Here is a 12,209-nt window from a genome sequence, read left to right on the forward strand (position 1 = left end):
CAGGGCGGTGGGCGCTGGGAGGCGGGGGCAGAGGTCCCGTGGGCAGGGGGCTGCCCCCGGGTGACCCGCGCAGGCCCCCTCCCAAGGCTGTCCGCGGGCTGGGGGCCTGGGGTGGGAGGGGGCACGGGGATCCTAGTGGAGCACACGGGGCTCGGTTGTCGGTACGGCCTTCCTCTAGCCTTGCTTGGCTCACGACTTTCTGGCTTATGAGCGAGAAATAAAGGGATTCTGCGTCACTTTCCACTTTCATGCATTGGAGAAGGAAATGGCAACCCACTCCAGTGTTCTTGCCTGGAGGATCCCAGGGACGGGGGAGCCTGGCGGGCTGCCGTCTATGGGGTCGCACAGAGTCGGACACGACTGAAGCGACTTAGCAGCAGCAGCAGCAGCGTGTCTGTCCAGGGTCGTCTCTCCTCAGTTCTTTCTACTTCAAAGCCTGGGGAGGGTCCCCAGGGCTCTAGACACCCCTGATCCCATTGCGAAGTCTGCCCGCAGTTGCCAAACTCCCCCGAGCCGGCCAGCCGTGGGGCCGGGGCCGGAGGAGGAAACGCCCCAGAGCTGCCTGGAGGGGCAGGGGCAGCTGCCTGGAGGGGCGGGGGACGGGGGCAGCTGCCCACCCCAGCTGGGTCCCCGCCCAGCACCTTTTTGGTTCCTCTTGTTTGTAACATCTTTCTTTCTGGTTATAGAAATAAAATACACCCCTCGAAAACTTGGGAAAACAAACAGTGATGCACGCAGATTCCCTTGCTCACTCACAACTATGATGATCTTTTTGGCATTTCTTGAAGAAACTCTTTTTGCAAAGCGTGACTTCATTTTAGCTTGCCGTTCACTACCCTCCCCATCGGCCAGGTTTCAGGCCCCAACGTCCCGTGAGGAGGGCCCTGAAGGGACCTTCTGGGTTGGCCGGTTTCCCTGGTGGCCAATCGCGCACAGTGAGCACCTCTGGGGCATCCTTTACCTCCTTAGACCGGCTTCTGGGCAGCATGAACGTCTCACACTCTCTTTCCAACACTGGGGGTGTCCAGGAAGCCTCGGGGCAGCAGAGGGCCCAAGGGTCCCCAGGAAACTCAGGACAGCCAGTCCCTTGGGAGCCAGGAGGCCCCCCCCCCTCCCCATTGCTGCCTTCACTGTCAGCCCCCTGCAGGGGCCGCCCCCTTTCTGGGGTCACACTTAGGCTCCAGGCAGTGGTGGGATGGGGGCCCTGAGTGTGTGCACCCGGTGGCCCCCTGGAAGGACACCCCTTCTACCTGCTGCTTTGGGGCAGTGGCTTGAGGCCCCTTTTCCGTCTTCAGGTTTAAGCTCCAGAAACCAGCACGGAGGGCAGGTGGGGCTCTCCGGAAGCCCAGAGGTCACAGGTGCATGTGGCTGGTGTCCTGCATTACCCTCTGCACTGATTTGTGCCCCTGGAGCCCCCAAATCCTCAGCTTGTGACTTGTTTGGCAGCAGGGGTGTGTGTGCAGACGCAGCTGAGATCAGGACTGAGAGGGGGCCAGCAGGAGCAAGCGTCTTCATGGAGGGAGAGGACAGTTGGGGGAGCACCCTCACAGTGGGGAGAGGATGGTCGGGGAGCACCTTCACGGAGGGAGAGGATGGTTGGGAAGCACCCTCATGGAGGGAGAGGACAGTCGGGGGAGCTTCCTTACAGGGGGAGAGGACGGTCGGGGCAGCACCATCACGGGGAGAGGACAGTCAGGGGAGCACCCTCAGGGGGAAGAGGATGGTCGGGGGAGCACCCTCAGGGGGAAGAGGATGGTCGGGGGAGCACCCTCAGGGGGGGAAGAGGACAGTCGGGGGAGCACCCCCAGGGGGAAGAGGATGGTCGGGGCAGGACCATCACGGGGAGAGAGGACAGTCGGGGGAGCACCCCCAGGGGGAAGAGGATGGTCGGGGCAGGACCATCACGGGGAGAGAGGACAGTCGGGGGAGCACCCCCAGGGGGGAGAGGACGGTCGGGGGAGCACCCTCAGGGGGAGAGGACGGTCGGGGGAGCACCCTCAGGGGAGAGGACGGTCAGGGGAGCCTCCTCCCGGGAGGAGAGGACGGTTGGGGGGGCACCCTCAAAGGGGGAAGAGGACAGTCAGGGGAGCACCCTCAGTGGGGGAAGAGGACAGTCAGGGGAGCCCTGTGGGGATGATGCCGGGACTGAGGCAGCCTGGCACACATGCTCGGATGCCCAGAGCCCCCAGCAGTAGGGGGCAGGGGGACCCTCCCTGGAGCCTTGAGAGGGAGCACATCTCTGGGCCACCTGATGGGGGGCTTCTGGCTCCAGAACTGGGGCGACTGATACCCTCTGCTCATGTGAAGCCACTGCCGTCCTGCCGGGGTGCTCTGGGCCGGCCCCGACTGTCACACCTCTGAGTCTCGGCCCAGTGTCCCAGCTGGTCCTGCAGGCACACGGCCAGCCTCCTTCTGGGTGAGCCCTCCACCCACGCACGCCAGCCAGGGCAAGAGGCCTCTCAAGCCTGCAGAGCTGGCCTTACTGACCTGGCGTCCTGGAGTGGTGGCCCCCTTTGCTGGCGCCATCCTGGCTCTCTGAGGTCCAAGCTGTTGCTGCGGGCCTGGGTTAGGGCGCGAAGCCCTCGGGCAGGGAGACAGGCCATGGGGAGCATCCCTGGGCTCAGGACAGCCGGGCCCCCCCCAAAGCTCCCTCTGCGCTGAGGCCTGTGCCGCCTGAGCCCGGTCCGTCTGGTGCCCGGGGCTCGAGGCCCCTGTTGTCAGGCGGCTCATCTGGGCCAGGCTCGCCCTGCTCTCCGGGCCTGGGTCCCGCTGTCGGCTTGCAAGGGGTCGTGCGGGGCCTTGGCCCTGCTTGCGGATCTGGGTGGCTGTCCCGGGGTAGTGCCCTGCTCCCCGTTCCCCGGGGCCCCCAGTCCTAGGAGTTGCCCCTCTGCCCCCTGCCCACTGCCCTGCACCCCGAGGCTGCTCCAGCCTAGGCCCCTTGGGATGGCCGTGTGCTATGCTGGCCGCCTCCTTCCTCCACCAGACTCGATGGGCCTGCTCCTGGGCCATCCCCAGCTCCGTCGTGGCCGCGGGGCGGCCCCGGGCTTCGGGTGCAGACTGTCTGTCTTGCCGTGTTCTCCGGTGTTATTCCTTCCATTTCGCTTCCTGATCTCACTGGACCGGCAGGACCTCCAACCTGAAATAGGCATAAGGTCTGGCAGACAGGATCCGGGCTCCCCCAGCTGTCAGTGTCCTCACCCCAGAACCTGTGAGCTCTGTGACAAAGGGACCCCGCGACCGAGACTAAGGGCCTTGAGATGGGGATTACCCTGGGTTGACGGGGGGGGGGGGCTGGCTGTTACCCCAGGGTTCTGAGAAGGAGGGTGGGGGTCTGAGGGGCAGCAGGTCTGTGGTGCTGGGTCTGCAGACGGAGGCTGGCTGTGGAGCCGGGGTTGCAGTGGCCCCTGGGACCTGGGAAAAGCCACGAGCAGATTTCCTCCTGGGGCCTCCAGGAGGATGGACGGAGGACACTCCGTCTCTGCCCAGCGGGACCCAGAGCTGTGCTGCTGTGGGCTCGTCCCAGCAGCCTCAGGAAGCCCGGACAGGCACTGGCTGGGTGCCTGGTTCCACTGCAGTGCTTCTGGGGCCCCTGCTCGCGGACGCTTCTGGCTCTCCTGTGTGTGCTTCCCCTCGTTTCCTGTCTCTGCGCTGCATTCCGGGTAGTTTCTCCTGACTTTTCTTCCAGCTCACCGGTTCCATCTCTGCTGGGATTAACTGGCTGGAAGCTACTGCCTCCGGCCCCTTCGGTCGGGCTTCCCTGGTGGCTCAGATGATAATGAATCCGCCTGCCGTGCAGGAGACCCAGGTTCGATCGCTGGCTTGGGAAGATTCTCTGGAGAAGGGAAAGGCTACCCACTCCTGTATTCTTGCCGCGGACTGAGGACCCTGGCGGGTCGCAGAGTCGGGCCCAGCAGAAGCCTGTGTGTCTGCCTTCTCTGCTCCCTCCCCTGCCCTGTCTCTGTCTCTCTCCTTCTCGCCTCCTCTCTGTCTCCCTCTGTCTTTCTGGACTCCAGGGCTGTGCTCCTTTTCCGTGTGTGCACAGAGGGGAAAGGAGAAAAGGTCTGCAAGCTTTCCCGTGTGTTTCATGCTCTGTATGTTCCGTTCCATTTAATAAAATCAAACCGCCTGTGAAGTGGGTACTATTTCCATTTTCCAGATGTGGAAATTGAGGCTCAGCGGCTTGTGATGACCTCACAGGTTGGGGTAGAAACCAGCTTGCCGTCCATTTGGTGGTTCCCACATAGTTCTTTTTTGAATGTTTTCCACTGCGTGTGATTAAAGCAATTTCAATGGCCACAAGTGCATGTTTTAATCAGTCAACTCAGAGTCTCTCCCCACCCCTTTCTGCCCTTAAGATGAGAGCAGCCCGCTCTCCTCCTGAGGCTCACAAAGGAGGGAGTAAACTGGAAGATCACAGAGGTGTTTCTCTTTGCACCCGACTGGAGTGGTTGCGTGTCTGTGGTCCAGTAGCTGACGGCCCTCGCGCGCAGGTGTTGGGCTGGGCCGTGTGCCTGCGCACGGGGCCTGCCCCTGCGGTCTGGTGCTGGTGCGGGGCCACTTCCCTCAGCCCTGCACCTCCATCCTGCGTCCGTTTCCTGTGGAGCCCAGACAGCAGCACAGACTCACACCCTGCTCGTGCGTTCCCAGTGCTGGCTCTCCAGGTTCAAGAGCAGGACCGTGCCCGGGGCCAGCCCGATTCCTGCTGGGGACGTGCAGGAGGGACAATCACACGTTGCTGTGATTATCATTGCTGCTGCAGAGCGCCGCTCTGAACATCTGTCTTTATAAACCAAGACCCTCATTTCTGCAGGATGGGTTCTCAACTGTGGGGGTGACTGAGCAGAAATCTCCATAGTTTTTTATTTTAATGGATAACAGCAGACTATTTTCTTAAAAGGATCGGTGGTTCACATGCTGTTCCTGCAAGTGAGAAGGGTGTTGTCTAGCACACGCTTTTCCTTGTTCCTGTTAGGTGGGCACACAGTGGCCCACCCTGCCCTTCCCAGGCGACCGTGACCTTGTGCTTGCCGTTGTCCCTGCGTGGATCCGTGGGGGAGGGAGCGTACGCCTTCCCTTCCGTCTCCTCTGCAGGCCCCCCTCCACCACGCCTGGGGGGAGGCCGGGAAGCAGTCTCTGGCCAAGCCCCCAGACTCTGCATCTTTCTAGACGGAGACCATCCCCCACTCCCCGACACTAACTCCCCCGCTTCTCCCCACCTGTTGGCACCTCCTGATGTGCTTTCCGTCTTCACGGTTTGGCTGCTCTGAGCACTGCAGGTAAGCGGGTTGCAGGTGTCCATCCCCTTCCGTCTGGCCCACGTCACTGAGCATTGTGTCCTCAGGGTCCATCCACAGTTAGCGCGGCTCAGAACTTCCTTCGTGCTTTCGCTGAACAGTACTCTGCTGTGTGGACGGGCCACACTCTGTTTGTCCTTCATCAGTCGGGACACCTGGGTTGCTTCCATCTTGTGGCTACTGCGGACAGTGCTGCTGTGAATGTGGGTGGACAGAATTTAAAATTAATTTATATTTTAAACGACTAAATAATAGAATTTGATAGTTGGTTTTTGGAATTTGGACTGATGTAAAAACATAAAAACAGAAGACAGTCGTGCATTTTGCCACTGTGGGTGGGGGGACAGTGGTTCAGCTGCACCTAAGGCAGGGACCCCAAAGGGGACCCCCTCCCGTGCCCAGACCACGCCCTCAGGTCGGCCACACGTTGCCCGAAGGACCAGTAGAAGCTGAGTCTAGGGGGGCTGGGGCCCTGGCTGGGGACGTGGGGAGGCTGGTGTGTGGCTCCTGTGGCCAGTGGATAGGCCACCAGGGGCTGGCATCACTGGGGCAGTCAAGAGGCTGGGGGCCACTGGCCTGGATGTGTGGTCAGCGCCATCGGGGCCTTTTCCTGCCCGAGGAGCAGGCTGCTGAGTGCCTCCTGATGCTCAGACGACCGGGCCTGAGGTGCGGGGCTGGGGGGTGACACGTCAGAGGCGGCCTTGACCTGTGGCGGGCGCAGTGTGCCCCAGACCACAGTGGGGGGCTCAGGGATCACAAACATGGGCCCCCCGTCAGCGATGGGGCAGACCATCTGGGTGGAGGTACAGGGCTGCAGGGAGGGTCCCCACATTCTGAAGCCTCCAAACACGTAGGTACCTCGCCCAGACTGCAGGCACTTCCCTCCATCCACACGGGACTGCAGACCGCAGGGGCCTCCCTCCGTCCACATGGGATTGCAGACCGCAGTGGCCTCCGTCCACACCTGACCACAGGCCGCAGGGCCTTGGTCCACTGAGGCTGAAGGCCCAGGCCCCGCCCCTGCAGCAGCCCCGCCTCAGTGGCCTAAGCTGGGTTCCCCTGGAGACCCGCAGCCACAGCCCCAACCTCCGTCAGCAGGCCCCGGGGGACCTGGGGCTCCTCTGCTGAAGTGTCTGGCGCGCCCCCAGCCCCGCAGACTGGGTCAGGAGGGCGCAGGTGGTGGGGGGCAGGGGGGGCGGGGGAGGGGGAGGGGGCGGGGGCGGGGGGCGGGGCTGTCCTGCCCGGAGGTCTCCAGCGGGGGGCGGGGAGCCCCGAGGCGCACCGCCCGCCCCCCCCCCGCCCCGCTCCCCGCCCCGCGGCTCAGGAGCCGCGCAGACGCTGCTGCAGGGACAGGCCCGCTGGGCCGCGTGGTGGGGGTGGGCGCGGTGCCGGGCGCCGGGGCAAGCGGGGACGGAAAAAGTGAGTGGGGCGCGGGGCCGCGTTACGGGAAGGCGGATGCGCAGCGCTGAGCGCCGCTCTCGGTCTCGCTGAGCTGGGCGAGGCTGCCAGGCGCCGGCTCTGCCCGCCCGCGGCCGGGCCACTTCCGGCCCCCTGCTGCCCGCTCTTTTGTCTTTGAAATCTTTCTTGCATCAGTATGAACGCGTGGTCTTTAATCCTGCTCAGCGTGTGTGAATCAGGGAGATGTTCGGTGTGCACTGTGGCGTCTCTGACGCTCGAGCGGCCCCCACGGTCCTGACCCGACCCCTGCACCGTGGCCTGGGTCCTGCTGCACACGGTGGCCCAGAGCCAGTTCGCCCAGAGCCCAGGCCTGGGGGCCTCTGCCGCCCCACCGCCTGCCCTCAGCACTGTGAACCCCTGGGGCTTCCGTTCCTGTCAGCCCACCCCCCCACGCCCCCCACCCCCCCACCGGGGTGTCGACTGAAGGGCACACTCCACTAACCGCTGAATAGCCGGCGACACCAGGGCCTCTTCCCGGCACAGTTGCCTGGGGTGTGAGCACACTCTCCGTGTTGGCTGGTTCACAGGTGTGGCTGTGACCTGCAGTTTTCTGGTTCCGAGTGAAAATCAGCATCCTTTCCGTGTGTGCACGTGTGTACATGTGACGCGTGTCGCTTGCTCCCCTACTTTCCCCTGTATCTCTGACTTTGCTGTCTCCTGTAACTGGAGTATTAGCCTCCTGCGTGATATTTAAATACTGCCCCCAGTGTGCTGGTGAGGAGGTTTCTCCCACACTGCAGGGTTTCCCCCAATTTACACTTGAATTTCCCCATCTTCTCTTCCCGGCACCTTGGGAAGCCATCTCCACCCTCCCTGTGAAGTTCTGGCAGGTTTTCCTCCTGCATCCAGCGGGGCTGGGACTGGTGGGAGCCCGGGCGAGTGAGACAGGCCCACCTTAAGGCTTCCTAGGCCACCTGACAGCGCCCGCAGCTCCTCGTGGGCCCTATTCCTGGCCCCTCGTGCGCTGACGCCGCTGCGCCCAGGACCCCGAGTTTCAGAGCTGATGATGGCGCTCCTCTTTCACTTTCCTTTCCAGGGTTTCTTCGCTGCTACTCGCCTGTTTGTTTTCCAGCCTTACAGTTGTAGAAATGTGGGTTTTACTGGGATCGTGTTAAATGCGGAGGAACTGACGTCTCAGACAGTGCCACGCCTGTGCCCCGCGCTGCGGCTTCGCGCTTTTCTCGTGAAAGCTACGCCTGGCTGCTGTCGTCGGCGGAATGTTCTCTATCACTTTTTCTTCAGAGTGGTTCTTGCTGGGTGTATGAAAGCCGTTTATTTCTGGATGTTAACGTCACAGCTGCCACGGACTAGGTTCTACCGTTGATGGAGCAGTTTCCCCACAGAACCTGCCGGGTTTTCCAGGCGAAGCTTCCCAGGCAGTGTTCCTGCTGGGGTCCCGGCCTGGTTTCTTCCCCCCGCCCGGGGCAGTCCAGGGGCGGCAGGCACAGGGTGTGGGCTCGAGAGGCCTCTGTGCTCTGGGCACAGGGTTGGGGTGTCCGTCCTGTTGGTCAGGGTCATCCCCTGCCATATGGAATGGACTGGAGCCGCCTGCTGGCTTCACGTGGGGCCTGTGGGGCTGCAGCAGGACATTCAGGCCCAGCGGCTTGGTTGGGGGCTTGCGGGGGGCAGGCTGATGGCATGGGGTCAGGGCAGGGCCCTGGAGGCTGGAGGGTGTCCTGGGGGAGGGCTTTCAGCTCCCGCGGTGTGAGTGTGGGGGTCGGGCCTGGGAGGCCAGTGTGCTCCTGGGTAGTGAGGCGGTGGGGAGGGAGACGCTGTGTCCTCCACCTTCGGTGCATCTACAGCCCTGCCCAGCCCCTCCCCACTCCTCCCCCAACAGCGAGCAGGGAAACTCCGGGCCTTTCCTGGAGTGTTCTCACTCTTTAATTACAGTGTAACAGAGTAGGGCGGGCGTGTGGACCCCTGCATGGGACGCATGCCCCCCACCCAGGCCGAGCTGACCCTGGCCACACGGCCGGAGTGCGTGTGCAGGCCTCAGGAGGGGACCTGCCCAGCACCCTGGGGGGAGCCTGGCTGAGACCCCTTGAGTAGCACCGTAAATGGGAGTCCAGGAGACGTGCGGATGCATGGAGACCCTGCGCCCCCAGGAGGGTTTCGGCGGCCGGTTGCAGCTCTGGGCCAGCTCCCTCCTTTGCTTGTTTGCTGGGCTGCACGAGGGCCTGGCGTGTTTGCAGGCGGAGGGCCCACCGCTGCCCTGGCTCTCTCCGGGCCTGGGGGAGCCAGAGCCCTGGGGAGCCCTGACCTCATGCACGTCCCCATGCGCCCCTCGAGGGACCCATGCTGGGTCTACCGGCTTGCGCCACAGCAGTCTCCAGGCCCTAGGATCCCCTGGGAGGCAGTGGGCGTGTATAAGGGTGGCTCCAGGCATCACAGTCCAGGGCTGGGCCTGGGGTCCTGGGCGAGGCTCTCTCCCTTGCCCTTAGGGACAGTGACGCTTCCTGCCCCTGGATTGCTGCAAGCCTTGAAAGGGGAGCCAGGCAGGGCTGGTGGGTGCTGGCAGGTGCCGGGAGGTCCCTGTGGGCCGGGCTCAAGCCCTCGGTGGCCCACCCTTCTCCTCTCCACCACACGCCTCTCCAGGGAACGCGGCCAGCCCTGGCTCTGGGCGGAGGGTCTGAAGGACTCTGCCCAGCTGGTGAAGCCGGTCAGAGGGGCCAGGAGCAGTGTCCATCCTCGGTCCTCAGTGGCCAGGGCCCCTGCGGGCTGTCGGCGGACGCCCTGCGGCCTGGGAAGACAATGGTGGCATACTCTGTCTGCTCGGGGACGCAGGGAGCCGCGGGCTCTGGGGTCTTCTCCCGCCACTGGAAGTCCAGCTCCCCGTAGTCCACCGTGACAGCCGGCACAGAGGGGGAGCCCTCCTTCTAGGGGAGAGAGGGAGGGATGGTCATCGGTCTCCGAGGGTGGACACACACCCCCTCCTGGAACAGGCACTGATGTTGGGTGAGGGGCGTGGCTGTTCTGAGGCTGCCCGGCCCGAGTGCGGCTCCGCCCGGTTGACCAGTTGACCGGGGTGCAAAGGGAAGGACACTCACCGGAAGCTGGTCTCGGCTCCTGCAGGCGCAGCCCCCTGCAGAGAAGTACTCGAGTCAGGGAGGCCCAGGGCCCTGCAGTCGTGAGCTGGGGCTTCGGGGGTCCCTGGGCCCCGGGAAAGGCGCTGGGTCCTCCGGCCTCCCCATCAATCCCCAGAGCCCCCTTGGGACCTGAGCTGTCTGAGCCCCAGCGCCCGGCAGGCTCCTGGGCATCCTGTGCGGCTCAGCCCAGCGGCCCTCCTCCGGCCACCGCCGGGAGCACAGTGGGCACGCCGTCAGTGGTCCCCGCACGTTCCCCCACACATCTGAGGGAGGGAGGCGCGGTCCCCTGGCGAGACGACGCCCACGCGGGCGCGTCACTGCGGCTGTCACCTCGGGTGCCTGGTGGTTAGAAGAGCTCAGTGCCCTGGCTGAGGTCCAGCCTGGGTGACGGCCATGGTGGGGGCTATCTTCCCTCCCCTGCTTCCCGAGAGCAGGCCCAGGGGAGGGGCAGCACCCAGCAGGCCCAGCGGAGGGGTTTCCGAGGGGACCCCCGGCCCTGGAGGCCCAGTCCAGACCCTCCCTGATGGGGGACACAGAGGGGATAGGATTGGGGCAGGAGGCGAGGGAGGGAGCAAGGGGCAGTGCCTTCGGGGACCCATCACCTCGAGTGGCCCCGAGGAAGGCTGCGGCCAGGACCCAGATCAGCAGCAGCAGCAGCAGGACCCCCAGAATGAAGCTTGTGACGCCGATGACCAGGCTTTGCATCTGGCCCTCAGGCCTGGGCTGGGGGCTGGGGTGCTCCGTGGGCGGCTCCAGGACCTCCTCTGCAGGGCCAGAGGACAGGGGTCAGAGCCGGGGACCCAGCAGTCTGCTCCTCCAAGTCCTAGGCCCTCACACGTGGTCTCCAAGCCTGCCCCTGGGCAGGGCTTCCAAGCACAAGGTCACCCCCAGAGGCCCCACTGCCAGCCCCCTTCCTTAAGGACAGTGGGTCTGGGGGTGCTTCCAGCCGTGGAGGGCGAGGACGGGGGTCACCGCGGTCCTGGGAGTGGGATGCAGGCCCAGCACAGAGCCTGGCGACCCGAGACCACCCTGCCCCTGTGGCTCCCACCCCAGCCCCGTGCAAGGGCCTCCGGCGCCCACACCTGTCACCCTGAGCTCCGCGGGGCGGCTCTCGTTGATCTGTGTCCGGGGTGGCAGGTAGATGGCCCCGCAGAAGTAGGCGCCGCTGTCATCGCGCTGGGCGGCCACGATGCTCATGTGGAACTGTCGCCCGCCGGGCAGCGGCGTGACGCGGAAGCGCCGGCCTCGTCCGGGCTGGCTGCGGTCCTCGGGGAAGGCAGCCAGTTTGTCTGTCTGGTTGCTGGGGCTCATGCGGTACCAGTTGAGGACGAAGTGTTCCTCTGGCTTACTGGAGAAGCTGCAGGTGAAGGTGGCGTTCGCCCCCTCAGACACGACCAGCCGGGCGGGAGAGAAGGTGAGGGCGCTCCAGGGCCTGCTGGAGGCCTCTGTGGGGAGAGCGGGCGTGAGGTGGGCAGGGACAGCCCCCGGCCCCGGCCCCTCACCTTCCCTCAGCCCCACCAACGAGGAGGCTCCGCCACGTGCTTTTGCCCCCATGGCCTGCTCGCCCCCGCGGACAGGGTGCTTGCCCCGGGGGACAGGACGCTCGCCCTCGGGGACAAGGCACTCGCCCCGGGGGACAGGGTGCTCGCCCCGGGGGACAGGACGCTCGGCCCCTGGGACAGCGTGCTCCCCCCCCCCGGGACAGGGCGCTCGCCCCCCGGGACAGCGTGCTGGCCCCTGGGGACAGGGTGGTCCCCCCCCGGGACAAGGTGGTCGCCCCAGGGGACAGGATGCTCGGCCCCGGGGGACAGGACGCTCGGCCCCGGGGACAGGGCGCTCGCCCCCTGGACAGCGTGCTCCCCCCAGGGACAGGACGCTCGCCCCGGGGGACAGGGCACTCGCCCTGGGGGACAGCGCGCTGGCCCCCGGGGACAGGGTGGTCGACCGCTCAGACAAGGTGGTCGCCCCCAGGGGACAGGACGCTCGGCCCCGGGGGACAGGACGCTTGGCCCCGGGGGACAGGGCACTTGGCCCCGGGACAGCGTGCTCCCCCCCACCCGGGACAGCGTGCTAGTCCCTGGGGACAGGATGCTTGCCCGGGACAGGAGCTCGCCCCGGGACAGGACGCTGGGACGCGCCCGGGGACAGGGCGCTTGGCCCGGGGGACAGGGCGCTCGCCCCCTGGGACAGCGTGCCCCCCCGGACAGTGTGCCCCCGGACAGGGCGCTGGGCCCGGCGACAGGCCTCCGCCCGGGACAGGACGCGGGCCCCGGGGACAGCGTGCTCGCCCCTGGACAGCGTGCTAGTCCCCGGGACAGGGACGCTCGCCCGGGGACAGGGATGCTCGCCCCGGGGACAGGACGCTCGCCCC

General features: G+C 65.4%; 1 protein-coding gene across 2 annotated transcripts; it reads right to left on the reverse strand.

The window, feature by feature from the left end:
• Positions 1 to 8,615: 8,615 nt before the first annotated feature.
• Positions 8,616 to 11,283, reverse strand: PDCD1 (programmed cell death 1; the record flags this gene model as incomplete). Of its 2 annotated transcripts, none has more annotated exon segments than XM_018044475.1 (4): positions 8,616 to 9,625; positions 9,800 to 9,834; positions 10,441 to 10,602; positions 10,921 to 11,283. In XM_018044475.1, coding segments are annotated over 4 exon segments (773 nt in total), but the record flags the coding sequence as incomplete, so codon positions are not given.
• Between the last annotated feature and the right edge of the window lie 926 nt (positions 11,284 to 12,209).

Source organism: Capra hircus, unplaced genomic scaffold, assembly GCF_001704415.2.
Source record: "Capra hircus breed San Clemente unplaced genomic scaffold, ASM170441v1, whole genome shotgun sequence".
NCBI classification, from domain to species: Eukaryota; Metazoa; Chordata; class Mammalia; order Artiodactyla; family Bovidae; genus Capra; species Capra hircus.